The sequence below is a fragment of the Idiotropiscis lumnitzeri genome, chromosome 16 (assembly GCF_059441095.1).
Source record: "Idiotropiscis lumnitzeri isolate Australia: NSW breed Sydney's pygmy pipehorse chromosome 16, RoL_Ilum_1.0, whole genome shotgun sequence".
Taxonomy (NCBI): Eukaryota; Metazoa; Chordata; class Actinopteri; order Syngnathiformes; family Syngnathidae; genus Idiotropiscis; species Idiotropiscis lumnitzeri.
Window position 1 is genome coordinate 10,567,637 of NC_142406.1, and position 20,743 is coordinate 10,588,379.

A 20,743-nucleotide genomic window follows, 5' to 3' on the forward strand; every position below is an offset into this window, starting at 1 on the left:
CAGTAGCTAACTAACTATCGAGTGAACTAGCTATTTATCAAGTTAGTCTCATTTGTGTCTTTTTGTAATATATTTCTCTGAGTTTGTGCAAACCAGTCTGCTCCTGAAAGTCATGTTATTGCTGGGATATTGAACTGAAAGGGTTAAAGTCCAACATTTAAGCCTCATTTGAGTGAGGTAGAATTAAAGAGTAGATGTTTCCATGGAGATACTTTCATCAGGCCAGCTAGGGGTGATGAAAACTTCACCATCAATAATATTAGCAATAATAACAGTGATAATGACACTTGTGAAATGCAGTGTCGGCAAAAGTGATGATGGCAATCATCAATACACACGCACACACACACTCACACGCATGCAAATGCGTTTCTTCCATAACGCTCCCCTTTTACTCAACATTAGCTTTATTGAGTATGGGTTAAAAGTACCTTGTGAAGAAAGTAATTGTCAAAGCTAATTTTGCCTCAATGCTTAAATGGCTGTAATTAAAATTTCATAAAACAGTCACGATGATTCCTCAGGTAGTAAAGTAGAGATCCTTATGTGTATATGTCGTCGGCATCTTGCGCAATGTGAGGCAGTTAAATAAGCAACATTATTGACAAACACAGCCATATTGTGTTTAATCTACTGTGAGATTGATTGTTCCATTTCTGATAAACACAACACCGAAAGGAAAGGTGAGAGTGCCATAAAAGTACAGGATAATATAATACTGATAATAATACATCAGATTAATATAGCGCTTTTCTGGACAACTGGAACGCAATGTCATTGATAACCACTGAGTATACAGATCAAATCTGAATAACATGGAGATCGCCTCAATAGCTTTTGTCATTTTTTAAAATTAAATAATATAGTAAGTAGCCAGAGAACCTGATGGAAAAAAAAATACATGAGGACAGGCAAATGCCACACGGGAAGGGCCAAACCCAGAATTGAAGCACAAACATCAGAACTGTTAGACAGATATCCTAACCATTAATCCACCATGGAGATGATTCACAGAACCCAAATTTGAATATTTGTTCCATAAAATTGTATCAATTTATTCCCGCTAGTCTATTTTCTTCAATTTGTTTTGTTTCTTTTGTATGGGTATGTATGCTGGAGGTTTTGTCCAATTAGATTTCAATCTATTTGCAGCCATATCATTTCAATCTATCCAGGGTTTTCAGAATCAGTTATGCTGACTGACCTATGTATATATATATATATATATATATATATATATATATATATATATTAAATTACATTAGCAATTGGACTATTTCTAACTATTTCCAGCTAACTGACCAAAGTATATGGTGCACAAATTAATACATTTAATAATTTGCATCCCTGGTTAGTGAGATGCATTGTATCCATGTTTTTTAATGTTCATGTCATGTGATATGAGATAAATGCTGACCCCTATGTAGCATAGTTGTTTGTTGTTGCGTTTTTGTAAAGCATTAACAGGCGGGTTATGCTGATATGTCTATTTTCTATATTCAAGAAATTTTAATGAATTAGTAATTTTGCAGGAGTAATTGTATTTGTTTTAGTAGTAATGTGTTGAACTGGCTTTACCTGCAGTATCGTGCGTCAGCAACCTGGCCACGTGACGAGTCAGCTGGTCTCCTGCACATCCTGACCTCCTCGCGACTGTTTACAAAGCTTCATCTCTTGCAAACAGCCCAATTCGGGGTCCTCTGTGAACAGAACGCAGTCAGAGACATGGTCGTGTACGGACAAACCATCGCCTGTTAATACTTCAGTGAGTATTTTATATGCGCGAACGAGTTCGTCGCGACTTGTCCCGTAGCTTGAAGGCGGTGCGTTAGCTAGCCGTGTGTGGCGGAAGTAACTACGGGCCGTGCTAATAGCTGTGCTAACATTACATAGCTTATTAGTTGCTTTTACGGTTACTCCCATTTCAACGACGGTGACATATATGAGGTTTAATTGTTATTTTATCCAAATAAGATACGCATATTTGGCGGCGTAAATTGGTGCATGCAGCGGTTCGGCGTCTTACCTTGCTTTCATCTAAGTCCGAATGTGCATGTCATCAAAATTCTCAGTGCATCGAAGGAAAACATTTGATTTAGATCGACGGTATATAATGTTTTTTTCTTAGCCACAAATGTGCATTTTTTTGCCCTACGGTCGATTCGTGTTGAGTCATAGAAAGGGATGGATCCATATGCGCTGCAGAGATCTAGTACCTGTCGACATTTATGCACTTCACGGTCACGCCAACGCAGTTGCGAATTTATTTCCGCCTAAAATCTGTGCAAGTCGTGTAAACTACTTTTGTGATTCACAACCTTGATTGAACCAAAGTACGCGTTTACATAAGGATAAAGTGGACACAGGTGACTTTAGCATTTAGTTATTCTGCCTGTCATTAGACATCAGTGGCATAGATAGGCGAGCAAGAATCCATGTTTTCTTGGAAATAAATCATTTTCAGATCAATTAAGTGAAATTAGATTATTTCCCACAGCTCACTGATGATCACTCATGGCCCACTAATTTTACATGTGACTTTTAAATAACGTATAATTTTTTACACTTAAGTGTGGCTCACAATAGGCATCATTACTGAGAAGGGATTCAATTTATACCATGATACAAATGTTAGGCCACATCAGTCATCCGTCGGTCTACATTTGAAGCAATTTATTCTATGAGAAAAACATGAAAGAGAATTTACAGTGCATACTATCGTAAATGTACGAACAATAATCACGTAAATTTGTGTAAAAATATTTTGGGGTTAAAAAAATGAAATATATTTTTTACATACACTATTGCACATAATTACTTTTATATATGTACGACATTGAACTCGTAAAAAAAAAAAAAAAAAAACTTAAAAGGACTGCTTCACTCTCACACCCTCTTTAGTGTCCTCTCATTATTAGCAAAATAGCCTATAAGGTTTGAAGGTATGATATAATTTTCTGTCATTTTATAAACGTTACTGTTTCGATTGACCTACTTACGCCATTGTTGTGGGCTACAATAGCAAGCTTTTGTACTCCTCGAGGAAACTTGGATCTGCTCGGTACACTGAATCTGTTGTATATAAACAGATGAGGACAGGATGAAAATTATAACAAATACTGTTTTCTGATCACTTAAACACCGCATTTTGTTTTCCCTGGACCACTATTTTCGTGGTTTAAATAGAGCAAAATGTGAATTATTAGTTATGCAACTCTTGAGTTCCGAGCATAAATGAATATCATGCTTGCTAGTGTGATATTTTGGCAGCTGAAAAGGTCAAACTCTATGCTAATTGATCAATTCTATCTTCGCACTGCATGTGATGGAGTCACTGCTTCTTCAATTACATATTTTCTAATTGAATCAGTTGAGATTGAGCAAGTTTGTGATATTTTCCAGGCTGAAGGTCCTGCGCACTTGTTCTCGGGCGCTTTTGGAGCATGTGACCCCGCCGAGAACTCCTGCATGCATGGGCTCTTAGCGACGTATTGAAGGAGAGGCATGTGAGTTTGTTTAGCTGGGTTTGCTGCTTTGTAGCACGCTTCACAATTGCTGCTTGCTGAAATTCACATTGAGGGGAAAAAAAAATGTTTTATTTATAATGTTGATCAGTTGAGTTGGATTTGTGAGTCCTTTGAAATTAGGACGAAAGACATAGTTAATTCTACACATTCTTATAGGGTTGATTAATATGGCTTTGTTTTGTTGGAAATGTAGTCCTAGCGCCTTCGAGGTCCAGAGCTTAGAGCAAACTTTTCAGAACAAGCGTTTCCTTGTGCTTTATCATGTAATCGACACTGAACAATGTGTCTTTTTTTTTGTGGCCTGCCTGCTTGTTTAAAAAAAAAAACTTGGAAGAAGCAGTGCTATTGAATTTGCGATGTACTGAGGTGAAAGCCCAGGACTATCAGCTGATTTCTTGTTTTTTCCCCCAAACACTCTCATGACGCCAAAGATTGTGATGCCGAGGCTGTAATCAAGCGGAAACGCAAGGTTAGTGTGGATCTGAAGTTGAGAGGTATTTGTGGCAACTATCAAAGTCTCGAGGGGATGTGAACAAAAATGATTATGAGGTCAGCATTTGTTCAGAAATAGGCTAACAAAATGTCACGTATGCAGTCGAAAAGGTTTAACATTATATTATCGATATTATTTGCAGAGGTGTAAAACTGCATTGCTCTCACAGTCAATCGAATTTGAATGGTTCAAATAAAAAAATCTGTTATCAGTCATTTCAAACTCACCACATGCAGCAGCTGCCTTTATTATAAACATGCTAATTTGCATTATGCAATCAACGCCTTAAGGAAAATGTCTCACGAAAAGATGATTGGTTCCTTGAATCCTCTTTGTGTTGCCCAGGCGGCAAAGTAACAAGTCCTGTCAAGCAAATAAATAAAAAAAATCAGCAAGTAATTTTTATCAGAGCACAAGTTGAAATTTCATTTTTTTTTGTTTTTGGAAAGATGGTTCAATGCTTTGGGTGTGTGAGGCCTGTAGGGACACATGCGTGTCAAAATATCTTTTTGTCATTTTATTTTTGGCAGTACTCTTGAATTTATTTGAAGAGAAAAAAAACTAGGGAGTAGTGGTGGTGGTGGTGAACTTTGAGGACTGCATTAGTGTTTGAGGCTGTGTCCAAAGAAAGCACACAGGCACATACATTATGCAGACAATTATTTCTATTTTGATGACGCGTGTAGCTGATTTATGGTGCACCGCTCCATTCACATGGTTAATAGGTTTAAGAGATTCCTTTGTTGTCTTATTTCCACAATTAATAAATGGAAAGGGAACATTAGGCTCAGTGGAGGCGCGCTATTCTGTCGGCCGCTGTATTAGGCTACCCATTTTCATAAACGCGAGATAATCCCAAGCCGGATAAAGACTGGAGACAGAATTGGTTAACCTAGATTGCCTTTGTTCTCGGAGAAAGTTCTATAAGCTACGAAGATGAGAGTTGGTTTAGCTTTGCCACTTCCTCGGTTTTGTGGAATGGTATTCATCACATTTCTATTTCTTCATCATTGTATGACATCATAGTTAAAAACCAAAAATATTAGAATAATATGATCACCATGCGTGGCGACAAAACTGCAGTCTAGCAGTTGTAGTGATTATCTAGCAATATCCCTTATCATTTGACACTTTGCATCATCTTCTAATAAAGCTCTGCAAGTTATTAGCACATAAACCATAAATTAGAGACCCAAAAGTTTACAGAAGCAATTACATATATTTGCTCCTGGGCTCTCCTAACAGTTAAAAATTGTAATTAAAGTCTCTGTGGTTTAAAAAAAAAATTGAGTCTAATCATTTGTTTTCTTTGGTCATAATCTAAGCAATGACAGAAATGTTCGTATTATGATCTAAAGTAAATTTTTATTATAATCCTTTGTTTAATAGTTGGTCTGACACTTGTACAAGCAACCCATGAGTCTGGTACGATTGTAATCGTAAAATGTGATGCACATTGAGTTGTCTTGTCTATGAAATGTCCTTGCTTTATTTTGGAGGGAGGATAACTTTTGATGCAGCAGCTCTTTAACATACACGTGTTTTCTGAGTAAACCAGCCCCAACCTGAGTACTAAATTTTGTACCACTTTTTTTTTTTTTTTTTTAATGCAGTCACCTTCTCAGTTCATCTCTTTCTCATATAGTAAAAAAATGCGTTTTTTTAATAAGACATAAACGTATTCATCTAAAAGGATAGACCACGTGATCTAACACGCTTACCTGAACGTGGCTCTTGTTTGTCGAAAAACAATCTTTTGCTCCACGAGGCTACCTGTCTGTAAGTACACACACAAACGCGCGTTAGTTTAGACAATAGCATCACTATAGGCTTTAATATGATCAAATATACTTTTATATGCTTGATTCGCTCATTCCAATAAAAAACGGACTGAGGCAGGTGTACTGTTTGACCACTTAGCTTAAAAAAACCCGTAAGCTAACTCGTCGCGAGCAACATGACTGGACAGTAAATGCCGCAAAGCAGCGTGCTATTGATTGATGATGTGTTGGTATTGAGTGGTTTATGATAAATTTTCCACATATACATTTTAAACCAAGGTACAACGTTACTTACACTCTTACTCGAGAAAGATACAAACAGCTGCGCTAATTGGCTAGGCTCGCCGCCCAAAAGCAGAGGTGGGAGGGGTGGAGTGGAGCAAACCATTATGTGTGCAAAAGGGGGAGTACTGTATTTTTGTTGTCAAAGTATTATATTTGAATCAAGTACTCGTTTTCGACCTTACTTGTTTAAAAAAAGAACACGCTAAAAAAGCACACGGTAAAAAAATAATAAAGACCTTAAAACTTTTGGGGGGGCTGCCTGTCATTTCCTTTAGGAGTGTAAACACACATTTAATATTGTGAATGTATCTTTTTAGAACAGTCTGCTGCACGTATAATGGCAGGAAATGGGGTAACATGTAAAAATGTTACTGCAATAAAACTTTGATTTGTTTGCGCTCTCATTTCGCGTGCAGTGCTTTGTATCAAAATTAATAAATTAAGTAGAAAATTATTGAAAATATTTCATGCATCAATGTTATTAATTTCTTCTCCATGTATGTCACTGGGATTGAAATAAATTTACTAAATCAAGCCTTATAACCAAATTGCCCACGTTATTTTTCACTTGCTGTAAAAAATATTGCTTAAAAACACCAATGTGCTTGCTAAAGAAAAATCCCTTTGTGCACATTCTGAGTCATAATCTGCAAAGGTTGACTGAGGCAACTGGACTCTTGCTTTTTTAATTTATGTTTTATCTTGTTATGCTATGAGGCAAACTAAATATGTGTTATTTGGGGTAAATGTGTGTGTTCTCTCTCAACCCATGCAGACACGTCCTCTTCTTTTGAGTCGTGGCTGAGGGGACTTCCGAAACTGTGACTGTAAGTAGTCCTAACTGGCACATTTACAAATTGCAACTGTCTTTGCCTGCACCCTTTTGCTGAGAAGTCACCAGGTGACATCGCTCAGTAGTGTAACTCTCCCAAGGCACAAGCTTGTAAAAGTTATCATCTGAAATGTTTACCTACTACACTTTGTCTTTTGTGCATTTTAGACAAGGTTTCAAAGAGTTCAAGAATCAATATATTGGACAACTTTTGAGTCATACCTCTTAATGAATAAATTAATCATGGGACACTGGTGTGATTTTGGTGTTTCTGTCACAGATTGGGCCATGCAGCACCCCAACTTCGAGACCCGCCACCCGCTCCAGGCAGACGAGCTGCAGGAGACGGGCTTCGACCCGCTCAACAACATCAACAAGAATCGCAGTAGTGAGTCATGCCTTTAATAGATTCAGGAACTCGATCAGAATAAAAGTCATTAGTGGACTGACTGGCTAAATTTTATTGCCTTCTTAAATATTTTTTAAAATTTAACAGACTAATTGGGCGTTACTCCACAATGGTGACCTGCATTGAAAGACAGACCGGGAATGGCAAAAAAATGTACACGTTTAAAAAAAAAAAAAAATAATACAATTAGCCATCTTTATCTATTATTACTTTATTTTAATTATTCAGCATAACTTCACAAAGCACATGGTTTGTCCCTGCCTGAGGTTATTCAGTGAAATAGATGAAATGCTTCTAAGATAATCCTTTATTTAAATAAATAAAGCAAATTATAAAGGCTCGCTTGCTTGAGGTAAAATGTACATTGAGGAACAAAACAAAAAAACAATTCTGTGTTTGTCGTTTACATTCGCTTTGAGGTCGGAATTTATCCCGAGTGGGATAAATCCAATTTCACACTTTTCTGGAATGCAGCGTAAACACACTCAATTCTTTACAAAGTTATTGTGCACTTTTAGAATGGCTAATAAAATTATTTAAAAAAAAATGGAAACTGTATAAAATGTTTTGAGGATTATCCGAACTTTCTGGTGCTCAGGTTGATGATAATGCTGTACATCTGGTCGCATTCATCATGGAGACGAAAAGATCAAATTTTGACAGGAAAGTCGCCCCTGCCAACATGGCCGCCACATTGACACACTTTTTAACGTGGACAATCCAGGATCTGTTGATTCCGGATCCGTTAAATCGAGGCTCCACTGTATCTTCTGAGTCCTCTAAGTTGAATATTTGCGCTGACTGTTTGATATGAGTCACTTAAGTGACTTGTGCCATTCAGGGGCTGCGCGCGTGTGTGTGGGTGTGTGTGTGTGTGTGGCACTAAATGTGATGAATATTCATACTGAGTGTTCCTGTGGAATGATCCACTCCTGTAATTAATGTTGATCGACAGCTTCCCGACTTGAGTGCGTGTTCACCTGCAGGCTAAATTAGACGTATTACCGGCAATAAAGACAAATAAGAGTACAGCTCTGAATCATCACTTCACCTGCCTGCCGGCTCTTTTAAAGGCCTTTAAGTTTCAGTATGTGGAAGCGGTGGAGTTTCAAGTTTCCATTTATGTATTTTTTTTTTTTTTTGCAGTTTTCGCTATAAAAACATGATGGATGTTTATTTTTACTACCCTTGGCTACGCTCTTGTGGGCGTGTTTGTCTCAACAGGAGGTTCTCTTGACAGCAGCACTCACTCACAGTCAACCTTCCCCTCGTACAGGTAAGCATTTGCAGTGTTTACTTGTGTGGGCGCACCATAAACTCTGGGCCCGGCTCACCACCCCGCCGTCCCGGTTTTTACTGCTGGTTGCCACTTTAGATGAATAATAGGTTGATATTCTCATAAATATCCTTCCCTGCCTTCTCTGTGCAGGAAAGAATGGGATGACTTGTTCCTCAACAGTAATTACCTGGCCAGCATCCGGCAGGCTGGTATCAGCGGTAAACTGAGGAGCAGCCGCTTTCGGAGCGTTTGCTGGAAGGTGACGACTGCCGAGTGGATCGAGCAGTACTGCCGCGTTTGGGGGAAGTTAGCTCGACACGTGCAAAATGATCGTATGTATCTTCTGGTTCTCCTTAGTTGTATCTGGAGGCTCTTCCAGAAGACAAGAGTCAGTGGCTCAACAAGACCAAGGAGCTTCGGGCCCAGTATGAGAAGATTAAAGAAACAGTGAGAACTTTTCTTTGATGACATTTAACATTAACGTTGCAATGGGGGTATGATTATCTAATTGGAGAAAGAGTAAAAAAATGTAATTGTTGTATTGAATTCTTTCTGATACGCCTAAAATTTTCAACTCATTCTTGTCATAAATTTTATTGCATAATTAAATAGTAAGTATTTATCATGTCATTTAATAATTACTGTGCTGTAATTAATAAAATATAATGCATATTTGAATAATGTAAAACATTTGCATTTGTTAGGCTTTGTTTGTTCCTTCCGTAACACAGACATGATCTCATTTCCCAAAGTCACATGAATATTAAAGGGAATAAATCAGATTTGTTTGTGTTAATAATGTCAAGGCTGACTTTTTTTTTTTTTTTTGCCACAGCACATTACTAACCCTCGCAAGGCTGCAGGCCAACAGGATTTGGTGGTCAATAATCCGCTGTCCCAGGATGAGGGGGTGAGTAAAAAAAAAACAAACAAAAAAACATGACTGGTTCCCAAATTTTGTTAGTTCAGACTGTTTAGTTGGCTTGATCACAAACTATTTTAGTGCTTCATTATCGTTAACTGCTTTTAATAATTATAAGACCAGTGGATCATTCAATTAGAAAATAAATAAGATATTCCAAAATAAAACCTTCACACATTTTAGTTTTTCTTTTGGGTTTTGCTGACACTTTCTTTTAATCATCAAGATAGAATAATACTGGGCTATTAAATTTAATTAAGATTGTGAGTCTTAACATTTCCTTCTTAATCATATTCCCTGTATTCTGAGTCATGATTGTTTGTTTCCTTTGTTCAAATGTTTTTCTTTCCTTCCCAGAGCCTGTGGAACAAGTTCTTCCAGGATAAAGAGCTGAAAGGGATGATAAAACAAGATGTATTGAGAACGTATGTAACATTCCAACTGGCTATTGTTCAAATAATCGTTTTGCTCTTCAATTTTTATTTATTTATTTATTTATTTTCATTCTCAAGGTTTCCTGAGATCCGTTACTTCCAGGATGAAGATGTGCGGACCAAGCTGACTGATATTCTCTTCTGCTATGCCAGAGAAAACGAACAATTACTTTATAAGCAGGTATAGGCTTTCTTACACAGATGACATGGAGTGATTTTACTGCTGTAGCATGTCACAGCCTCGTATAAATTGTCTTTTTAAATAATATCTAGCTATATTTGCAATGTTTTATATAGCTATGGTTGAAAAGCAAAGTGTGGAGAGTCTCTGTCACCAAACTTGCATGGGTGCAGTCGTTGACGTGGCAATGGAATTATTGCGAACAGCCTTTCAAAATATCCACACTAGTACTACTGGAATGATTTTGTAAAGGTCAACATCCGTCGCTCCGTATGCAACGAGGCATAAGTAGGAGCGTCTTTGTTCAAAAACTTTCCATGTGTGTCCATAAAAATGGAAGTCTGTGATCTCATCATTATCTGTGTCAGAAGCAAGCACCAGGAACTGGCTCGATGGATAGTAGCATCTTTTTTGCAAAATGGAAGTGACACATGGCCAGGCAGCCGCTAACAATATCTAAATGAAACCTGTCATTCTGCATTACGAACCTCGTGCATCACTATTAAAGCAAGACTGACCACAAATGAACCATAAACCTCCACACCCCCGTGTCTTCTCCTGTCTGTCCGTAGGGGATGCACGAATTGCTGGCTCCCATCGTGTTCGTGCTTCACTGCGACCATCAAGCCTTCCAACACGCCAGTGAGACGGCAAGCCCCAGGTCACTCGCTATTTCCTGTCAAACGCGACCTTTCACCTGCTTATCTCGAGGCCGACGGATTTCATTTATACTCCCCACATATGCACAATCAGAAAAATATCCGAACAAGGCCGCTGCGTAAATGGAGTTATGCCCCTGAGTCGTTGGCGATTAGGTTACATGGCTCAAGTGACTCAAGTCGGGGCGCATTCTGTTGTTGCATGTTCCTCATTTGTGGATGATGGTGTCTCTTCTCCCCACAGTGAGGAGATGAAATGCTTGTTGAATCCGCTGTACCTTGAGCATGATGCCTAGTGAGTATGAAACCGGATAATACTCATAAATGTTAACACTTTGAATTGAATAAGTTACAGAACGAGCAGCAAGTGGTTAGTATGCCTGCTTCACAAATCTTGAGGTTCGGGGGTCTGGCTGTGCTTGTGTGGGTTTTTCTCTAGGTACTCTCAGGCCTCTGCCAAAATTCCCAAAATATGCATTGATATCGGGCATAATTATAAGGTAGCAAAATGCAATTTTCAAATCGCGAAGGCTGCATTTAAAGAAAGAAAAATGATAGGCAATGATAAAGCCACAGATTTTTTTAAAACCTCTTGTTGTCAGCCAATTTAATGACTTACTGTCTTAAGTGATTGGTAGGATTTTGGTAGAAAGTTGTTTCAAAAGTTATCAACTCTAATTGAAGTGGATAATTCATGATTCATTTGCTTTAATTTTAGTGTAAAAACTAATCAACAAAACCAAACCATTCAGTGTATAAGGAATCGGATATAGATTTTTATGATACATGGAAGAGGACTTTAAAAATTAAGCGCAACTAGATTATTTTTCAAAATCATTCAACCATGGCATGAATGCTTATGTGTTTATACAATAATGTTCTCTGCGATTGGTCAACTTGTGCTCCAAAGTCAGCTCGGATTGGCTGAGAATAACCTGGCTGGATTGTCTTTGTGTCTTATTATTTACGATTATTATTCTTTGTCGCATACAAACACACAATTCTTTCTTTTAGTGCACTCTTCTCCCTATTGATGGAAACGGCAGAGCCGTGGTTCTCCTGCTATGAGAGAGAAGTGAGGAGGGTGAGTTTCAGATCCAGATGTGGTCAATTTTATCATCTGCTTAAGCAACAAGATTCAAGAATAACTTCTTTTTTTTTTTTGTGTAGTCCATACTGTAAGTAATTTGACTTTGTACCTCCAGGGAAAAGAAGAAATGCTCACCAGCATCCCTTTCGCTCGGCCCCAAGACTCCGGGCCATCTGTTGCCATAGTTACCAAAGTCAACCGCATCCAAGATCAGCTGGTGAAGAAGCACGACGTGGAGCTGCACATGCATCTGAACCGTCTGGAAATAGCCCCACAAATCTACGGAATGTCAGTTCCTCTCATGTCCGTCGTCTTTCTCGTCTCATACAAACAGGCTCATTGTGCCTTATTTGTGTCTTTCAGCCGCTGGGTGCGTTTGCTGTTCGGTCGGGAGTTTCCACTTCAGGATCTTCTTGTGGTGTGGGACGCGCTATTTGCGGACAGCATCACCCTGGATCTTGTAGATTACGTCTTTGTGGCTATGCTGCTCTACATCCGAGACGCTTGTACGTTCCACTGAAATCCAGCAAACCAGGCGTGGGCAAACTACGGCCCGGGGGCCACATGTGGCCTGTTAAATGTTTTAATCCGGCCCGCCTAAATTAATTAAATTAATAAACCTTGTTAATGTTTTATTTTCAACGAGTTTTTCAAAGACATATATCTTGTTGTTATGCTTTTGTTCAATTTCATTTAAAACTAAATGTATTATTTACTCCGATGAGGTGAGGTTACCTAAATCTAAATCCTCTTGGTCCGGGCCCCTCTGTCAAAGATTAGAACCCATTGTAGCCCGCCAATGAAAAAGTTTGCACACCCCTGCAGTAAACGATAGCATGAACTTTTTTTTCTATTATTTGCCTATCCAATGTTGTTGATCATCATTGTGTTGTTTTTGCATCTGTATAAGCTCGTAACCTATTTAAGGAAGCTAGAAAGCGTTTTGTGGATTTGTGCTGAATGCTATTCCGTTCTGTGTTCCAGTGATTGCGAGCAACTTCCAGACTTGCCTCGGCCTCCTGATGCACTACCCCCCCCTCGGCGACATCAACTCCCTGCTACAGAAAGCTCTCTTTCTCCGAGATCCCCGAGTAAGAAATACTTGAGCGTGTGATGATGAGAAATCGATTTCACGGCGATGTTGTCGTTTACAGGCAGCGTTCATGCACATTGCCCACTTTCACACAAATTCCCAGGAAGCTTTAGTCATGCTGGATTAAGCACTTATTCGTCACAAATGAAAAGAGAGCGGACAAATTCCCATGTTGGTTCTGTCATTCGGCAGAGCGGAATCTTCATTTGCTATCAAATAAACTTGAAGACAAAACGTCTTGAAAGGTTGCTATCCAACTTAACCTGAGCAAACCTAATCGACCCGAATAGTAGTTTTTCACACTGCAGTCCTCTCCTCTTCTGAAATGAAAAAAATCCTGGATGGAGCTGATCCAAAGTGACAGTGATGTCCTTCGGTGGATGACCATGTCACACCTCGTATACGTCACGGTTCCACCTGAGGGTGGCATCGTGCACTGTAATCAACGTTTAATGCTCGGAAACACTGACATATGTATTTAAATCTTGTGCGTGGCTTGAAAAATGATTGTCTCTCTCGCTGCTTCTTGGAGAACCATCCTCGACCTGTCAACTACCAGTTCCAGCAGAACCTGGACTACTACAAAACGAGGGGAGCCGACCTGCTGAATAAGACACGGTAAAATGAACGCGCACACGCACTACACTTGTAAAGTGTCGTTCAGTTTAATTTCTATGAATCATGACCCAAAATACAGCAATGTTAATATTTCACAAATTGTGTCAGCTTATGTCTTGTATATGTGTATTTCTCGGTGTGGAGCGATCCATTTCAGGCAAGTGGTGTGAAATCGGCGAATAGCGAGCGAGACAACTGTGACGTAAACAAAAACTCAAACTTGTTCTGCTCACATGCTTTGACCAATGAGTATAGAAAGCAAGGACGTTTACTTGCTGATTTCGGTAAAAAGCTTTATAAACTAAAACATTTGCGTGTTTATTGATGGTCCAGAGTTGCTTTTTTTTTTTTTTTTTTTTGAAGATAAAGCTTCAAGGTGCGACCTTTCTGGACACACACATTTTGATTGTTTGTGTTTCAATTTTCAAGTCACTAAATCAGTTGAGAACTTGTGAATGTGGTCTGCAGTAAGTTTATCACATATCACATTCAGTCAAATCAAATATACTTGCGTGATATATTTCGAATTATTCCGGGTTGTGTTAACCAATGTCTTTGTTTTATTCATTATTTTTATTGTTTTAGCTTGTAAACAGCATTAGTTGTCTTTGTTTAGTTCATGCAGTTCTGAGTACAGAACATATGCATAATGAGCAAAAATAAGATTGAAAAAAATAAATAAATCCAAGGACGCCCTTGTAATCCTAATGCCAATTAAACAGCTACCACGTGTACCCCTAATTGCCATGTGAATTATTTATTTTTTTCTAATGGTTTAACCAAATTAAATTGAATTAAATATGTGTATATCGCCGTTAGTTCGAAATGCTGTGAGCAGAAACGGCAGATTTATGTGATAAGTCCCAATCATACCAAAGCTTTTATTTGGCCCGAAGCTAAGGTAGGGAGTTTTATTAGCAAACCTGCCCCCATTAAAAAAAAAAAAATCATAATTTATTGCAAATTGTTCAAATAAACAGTATTAGGATGTTGCACCTAATCACTTTTGTTGTCTTATTGCTCTGATTTCTTCCAATGCTGCTAAACTGGACATCATATTTTCATGATCTTGCCAGTGCTTTTCGAACGTGCTGATTTCCTGGTTATAGGATTTATTTTTCTCATTTTGTCTTCCTCTGCGTCTCAAGTTCCAGCACAAAAGCAGCCCCCTTAAACATCAACAAAGTGTCCAGCAGTCTGCTGAACTTCGGCAGGAAGCTCATCGCGCCGGCCATCTCGGCGCCCATCAACAGCGACGTGCGCTCCTCGTCCGCTTCGCCCACCTCCACCTCCGCGCCCGCTTTACCGCACCCGCTCGCCGAGTCTCCCACGTCCCAGGCGCCGCCACAGGCCCAGAGCCTCGCCCACTCGCAGCACTACCGCCTGTTGAAATCCGAGAGCATGCCTGTCCATCTCGGCAAAGGTGCGGAACGAAGCGTAATGCGGCCTTCTACTTGATGACACACGAATTAGCTCGCACACACTAGATTGACTATCATGTATGTCAGATGCGGTTCCAGGTGGAGCTTCTCAGGTCCCATCGCAGACTGACCCTCAAGGTAAACCACAACCACTTGTGTGAGACTGGCCTCCTCGTCTGTGTTTGTGTCTTTGCATGTGAAACACTTTCAAACTCTTTGCATCACATCCACAGCATTGTACTAGCAAACTCTGACCAGCAGAGGGCGATGACGGACTGCCTCTGGCTCTGTTGTGTCTGGCCTGCTGTCCTCTCTTTTCTGGATGTGTTTATTAACTGTAGTCAACATGGTCACAAATTGGAAGCAGACAAGTGCAATTTGCATCTAAATGGAGAAGTTAAATGAGCGTCTTTCATCAGCTCTGATTGGCCGTATTCCATATCACTCTTATGAGACTTTTGCTTCAGTTCTGGAGGTTTGGAATTTATTTGAATTCATTTTAGGCACTCGTAAATCTGCAGTTATTCAGACTTAAGGTTTATTGACAGTATTTAATATTTTGTTTAGGCAGAGAGATGTTTATTGGTCTTCTAATACGCTTTTGGAATCTTTTAGCGATTTGATATTTCCTTTAAGGCTTTTTGTTCTTTATGACATGTTCATGAAAAGCAATTAGGCACTTCACAAGGTACACTCATTTGTGTCATACTGACTGGCGTTTTTAATATTTTTGAACTCAAATCAAAACAGAACATTATGAATTAGTGGATTTTTGCAGCAGTTATTCTGCTGGATGTAACCAGCGTTTAATAGGTTGTCACTTTGATTATTTGCTGGCTAAAAGGATTGTTGGCGGAGTTTCCAAATTTGATCTGAGGTGTTTTCAGCATTCCTTGTCATTTATTAGAAAACTATAATCCCATGTATCAATGCTGCTTATGTGCGCACTACGAGTACTGTGCAGTGATACCTGCATTTACATTATTGCTTTGTGTTGTGTGTCAAAATTTTAATAACAAGGGAGACTTGGAAATGGCGCATTTTCTGGAGAAAATTATCTTGTCATTCAGAATGGAGGATGGAGCGAGTCGCCCCCCACATCCTTCATGAACACCGTCTTCCATTAAGCGCAAACAGGAATATAAAATGACAGTCTTGTTTCCTCTCTACTTATGACACTTCATCTCCTCTATAAGGACAAAGCTCCAAGAGACTCAGCTCCTCTCCCAGCTTTGAAAACCTGGCCGCTAGGCCACGTCAGCTGTCCTCCTCTCCGCCGCTGCCGCTCTCCAGAGGCGGAAGCGACTTGAGCGCCTCGTCGCCACCCCTCTCGGCCGCTAAGAAAGACTCGTTTTTCCACATCACTCGCTCGCGTTCTCACAGCAAGACCATGTCCAGGAAGGAGACGGTGAGACACGCACTATCGGTCACAACAGCCGCTCATTGCCGTTCATCATCTGATTTTTTTATTTATTTATTTTTTATCGGTGACAGGAGGAGGATTTGGAGGCTCAGGTGTCATTCTTGCAGGGACAGATCAACGACCTGGAGGCGATGAGCAAATATTGTGCTAAGATGATGAACAGCCATATCTGTAAGTCCATCAACAGAGGGTCCACAGTTCGAATAAAATATTTGATTGAAAAGTCCAAAATATGAAAAAGTATTGGGGGGAAAAAAAAATCTACATGTTTAAATTGTATTATCACCTATCACTACTATCTGGCAGATATCTCATAGTTGTGCTTAAAGTGGGTCTTATTCTGCCCAATATTAAAACATGAGTAGGCCCAATATTTTTTTCGTGTTAGGATAGTGGATCTTTTATACATGCATTAAATAATGTATTATCAAAAGTACAAATATTGTGCATATTTAAAATCTATTTTTTGTCATACATCTGGTTAGGAACTGTGTGGTCCTGTGTGGCCCTCCAGTAGCATTGATGAAAAATATTCCCCTTCTACCATTAATATTTCCCATCCTTCCCTTCAATATTGTCCTCATTTCCTATTTAGACGGCTTTGTCGCCATCTTGTGGCATTTTAGCGCATTTCAAAAAGCGCGCGAAGCAATTAGTAGAATTCATTGAATAAAGTAACCTAGGTACCCCCCCCCCAAAAAAAAAAAAAAACGAATTTTTAACCACAGCTGTGGCAGGGATTAATGGGAAAAAAAGGAACAAGCTATGCTAACTGTTAGCTTCTGAAATAACTACATCATTTTATTGTGATGAATTAGAAAAATACGTAACATAACCAGTTTGCTTGTTTTTCTCACTGTGAACTTCAGGTTGATTCCTAATTGGCTATGGTTCCGTTTCATGTTACCATCGTGTAGCCTTGCATCAGAAGAAATATTAACGGGTTATGACGGTTTCCCTACCAGATTGGGTTGAGAGGAAAATCCCACTTAACACACACCACAGGATAATGGGTCAGGATAATGTTTTGGAGACATTAGAGAATTTGTCAATTTCTTTTTTTAAATGGCAACGGTGGTTGTACTATGTATGCTATGATTCATGAGTGGAATTCTGTCTCCTCAGGTAAAATTCAGGAAGTGATTTTGCAAGAACACTTGGAAAAAGAGGATGAGGTGCTTGTTTCACTGGCGGGGCTCAAACAGGTGAGACGCTAACGTCCGCCACACACCTGTGCGACCACATTGGTTAAAGCCTCGTCCCTCACTTCCTGTCAGATCAAAGACATCCTCAAGGGGGCGCTGCGTTTCAATCAGAGCCAGTTGGAGGCTGAGGAGAACGAGGAGATCAACATTGCAGACAACCACTACACCTCAGCAGCCGAACACGCTTTGGGCGGTGCTAGCGAGAACCACGGCAATCAGCAAGCGCCAGTTGCTAGGCGAAGGCGAGGCCCCGACGGAGACGGGAGCGAGATGGCGGGTGACGAGGTGCAGGCGGAGGAGGAGGAGCAAACGATGACGCCGCACGAGGTTCATTGGCGATGACACTACTGAATGAATGATTTGTATTGGTATTAAATTCTGACTGGAATCATTAAGATTTGTCTCACTGTTTGACATCTTCATCTCATTTTGTATGCCCTCAGTTCGATTAGAGGTTTGTTTCACTTGATCACCAGATTCGTTAAAGAGTAAAGAATAAAAAAAAACATTTAAAAAAAGAGATATTTAGCTTTTGGATGAACACATGCATGGATCTAACACCTGTTGAAAACTCTAGATTTTAGTTGGAAGACTGAGCAATTGGACATGTGCATAGTGAAAATATGTAGGTACTAATTGATGCCTCCCTAAAAATGTTGTAATTACCTGTTGCCGCCACAAGATGGCAAATGACTACTTTTATCTAAATGAAGCTCCTCATCTCACTTTAAAATGTTTCCATGGCACCAGGTGGCAATAGCTTGGGCCTAAATACTGAAACAGCGAATAATTTTCAACAAAATGCTTTCTACCACAAAAAAAAATAAATAAATCAGCAAATTCGTGAATTTCCACCAGCTGCTATGCAGCGTTTCACTATCGTGCATTTTCGGTTCAGCCCAAAATTTCACCCGGAAGCTGAATATCTCTAACTTTTTGTTAGTAGTGGGTAGTCACTTTATAATGAATAATTTTACATTTGGCAAATAGTTCACTGAAGGGGTAGTTTGCAATTAAAATAAAAATTACTTTTGTTGACACTCCATAAGTCATGCCTTCTGACTCGGATTGGTTGTTTTTCTCTCAGTCACAGTTTTTCCCCCCTATCAGATTAGATGTTTTCACAACTGTCACTGATATAGTTTTAGCAAATATGACAGAGTGATTTTTTTTAAACTGCAAACTACTCCCTTAAGTGCATCCTTTGTGTGATTAAACCACGTGAAAACACCCCCAGTCAAAAGTAGAGCCTGCATCACATCACTGTTTTTCATAGTCATGCATCCCAAAGCTTGACATTTACTGGGAATTTTTTTTCCAATATGAGTTCGCTAAAATAAAAATGGCAGACTGTACTCTCATGTACAGGTGCAGTCTTCCATGGGCTCAGAGGCTAAGAACTGGGAAGACTACATCCTCATATCCCAGGAAGGAGACCTGCAGGGCGCCGACGGAGGCAGGGCCGCCTCGGAGCGCACCCCTCCCATCAGGCGAGGCCGCGGCTTGGTGCGCATGGAGCCCGAAGGAGCCGCCGGGACCTTCAACGACCCCCTAACGGGAGCCGGCGCCTCGGGCTCATCCAGCCCGGATGAAGGCTCAACGACCAGCAAGGACTCGGACTTCACCATCGTCAACCCCAGTGATTTTTGAACAAGTAAACCACATCCGCCTCTTCTTCCTCTTTTACAGTATCTCTTTGTGAGGTTGCCATAATAGACAAGTGACTTGGAATCAGAGAGAGGGAGGGGAGGGGGATTTTTGAGAAGCTGCTATCCTTTTATAAGTTGATCATGTAGACTGTGACATGGAGAGGCAGCCTTTCCCCATATTATCTCTTTGGTACTGTCTAAACCCGGAATACAGTGGTACCTTGACTTGATTTACTTTATCCATTGTAACGAATGACGATGCCTTGAATCCATTCCATTCCCAAAAAGCATTTTTTGTAAATTGTGTTAAATAAGATACCGAGCCATGTGCAGTATTGTGCTATATAAATGCATCACTTATAACATAAGACAACATTAAAAAAAATGCACTTTTTTTTTTCCATTTCACTTTAACTGACCGTAATTGTATTCACTGTTTTTTTTTTTGTTTTTTTTATAAAGAAATATTTCTAAAAATGTCCTCACATTTCTGCCTCTATTTTACCACGCTATAGCCATTTTTGACGCATTATCACTCACTGTCTTGGCACCCATGGTTAGAAAAAATTTAATTTGGCGCAAAAATCCAAACACAAAAATTGAACACTCACGAAAAAAGTAATATAAAATAATCAAATCGTTCTCGCTGTAATCTGCACATGTATTGTTGCAAGCATTAAGGGACCAAAAATTATGTAATTTCATTCATTGTCTATTAAATAACCATTTGATCGGTTTTCAGAATTTTATTCTCATAAATATCCAAATTGCCTTTGAAAAATCCACGTAACCACGTGACCTGATGGTAGCGAAATGCCGCCGTCTAGTGGTAATGAGCCTGAACGACACACAATTCCGCTCGCAACTTAAACCAAAAAAAAATGATTTAACTCTAACTTGTATTTTGGGGAACTTGTCAGTCAAGGTACCACTATACTCCTTCATCTGCCTGAAGGCACGACGTCCACACATGGCACTCATCTTTTGCTGTAGCCAAATAATGACTGTATGTAGTTAAGCTGCAATTTATATAACAAAGGACTCCGTCCTCTTCAGTACTGCTGAGCCTGATTCTTCGTGTCTTCTGTTCATCTCGATCTGGCCTGTGTTTTACATCTTTGAGTCTCCACCATCCAAAAACTAGTGCCTCGCAATGTTCTTGTAACAAAACAAAAAATCCCACTGTGATCTTAATCCCTTTTTTTTTTTTAACACTCAAAGCCATCAAAATTGTGGAATGTCTTTCTTATTGATTTCATTGTGAAGCTTTTACAGAGGTGATGAACTTGTGGTGGTGTCCTGTGGAAACCAAAGCAGTTCACGTAACCACCTCCTTCCCCCAACTGCCCACTCAGCATTACTCACCTCAAATAAAAACTGGCTGAAGTCACTGAGTTTGCTTGGTAAGCAGTTTAGTTCAACAGAACAAAGTTGGTTCAAGT

At 39.5% G+C, this 20,743-nt stretch overlaps 2 protein-coding genes across 11 annotated transcripts in view; one reads left to right on the forward strand and one right to left on the reverse strand.

The window, feature by feature from the left end:
• Window positions 1-6,168, reverse strand: part of kcnh8 (potassium voltage-gated channel, subfamily H (eag-related), member 8) — a 51,400-nt gene extending 45,232 nt beyond the window's left edge. For 2 of the 6 annotated variants that reach the window (XM_088318484.1, XM_088318479.1), the window contains exons 1-5: window positions 6,097-6,168; window positions 5,742-5,797; window positions 4,324-4,383; window positions 3,000-3,072; window positions 1,579-1,700 (exon numbers count right to left, since the gene is read on the reverse strand). The gene's annotated coding sequence lies outside the window, so the exon portion shown is untranslated. The other 4 variants (XM_088318480.1, XM_088318481.1, XM_088318483.1 and 1 more) reach the window with 4 other exon arrangements.
• tbc1d5 (TBC1 domain family, member 5) lies at window positions 1,569-20,691 on the forward strand. 5 transcript variants are annotated; one of them, XM_088318487.1, is made up of 23 exons: window positions 1,569-1,765; window positions 6,862-6,913; window positions 7,199-7,306; window positions 8,534-8,603; window positions 8,757-8,865; window positions 8,964-9,053; window positions 9,442-9,516; window positions 9,886-9,953; window positions 10,041-10,143; window positions 10,716-10,804; window positions 11,047-11,097; window positions 11,817-11,886; window positions 12,008-12,180; window positions 12,256-12,398; window positions 12,877-12,983; window positions 13,518-13,603; window positions 14,752-15,026; window positions 15,112-15,162; window positions 16,221-16,432; window positions 16,519-16,618; window positions 17,573-17,652; window positions 17,725-17,979; window positions 19,021-20,691. In XM_088318487.1, the coding sequence occupies exons 3-23, from the start codon at window positions 7,207-7,209 to the stop codon at window positions 19,300-19,302; spliced, it is 2,589 nt and encodes an 862-aa protein (XP_088174613.1). In that variant the 5' UTR covers window positions 1,569-1,765; window positions 6,862-6,913; window positions 7,199-7,206; the 3' UTR covers window positions 19,303-20,691. The 5 variants fall into 5 exon arrangements, with proteins under 5 accessions (XP_088174613.1, XP_088174617.1, XP_088174615.1 ...); XM_088318491.1 differs by having other exon boundaries at window positions 19,002-19,199; XM_088318488.1 differs by having other exon boundaries at window positions 1,570-1,765; window positions 8,552-8,603.
• The last annotated feature ends 52 nt before the right edge of the window (window positions 20,692-20,743 follow it).

Coding starts and splice junctions, on each gene's coding strand:
- tbc1d5 (XM_088318487.1), top strand. CDS start 7,207: ATGCAGCACCCCAACTTCGAGACCCGCCACCCGCTCCAGGCAGACGAG. Junction 7,307..8,533: donor CATCAACAAGAATCGCAGTA/GTGAGTCATGCC, acceptor ACGCTCTTGTGG/GCGTGTTTGTCTCAACAGGA. Junction 9,954..10,040: donor AAACAAGATGTATTGAGAAC/GTATGTAACATT, acceptor TTCATTCTCAAG/GTTTCCTGAGATCCGTTACT.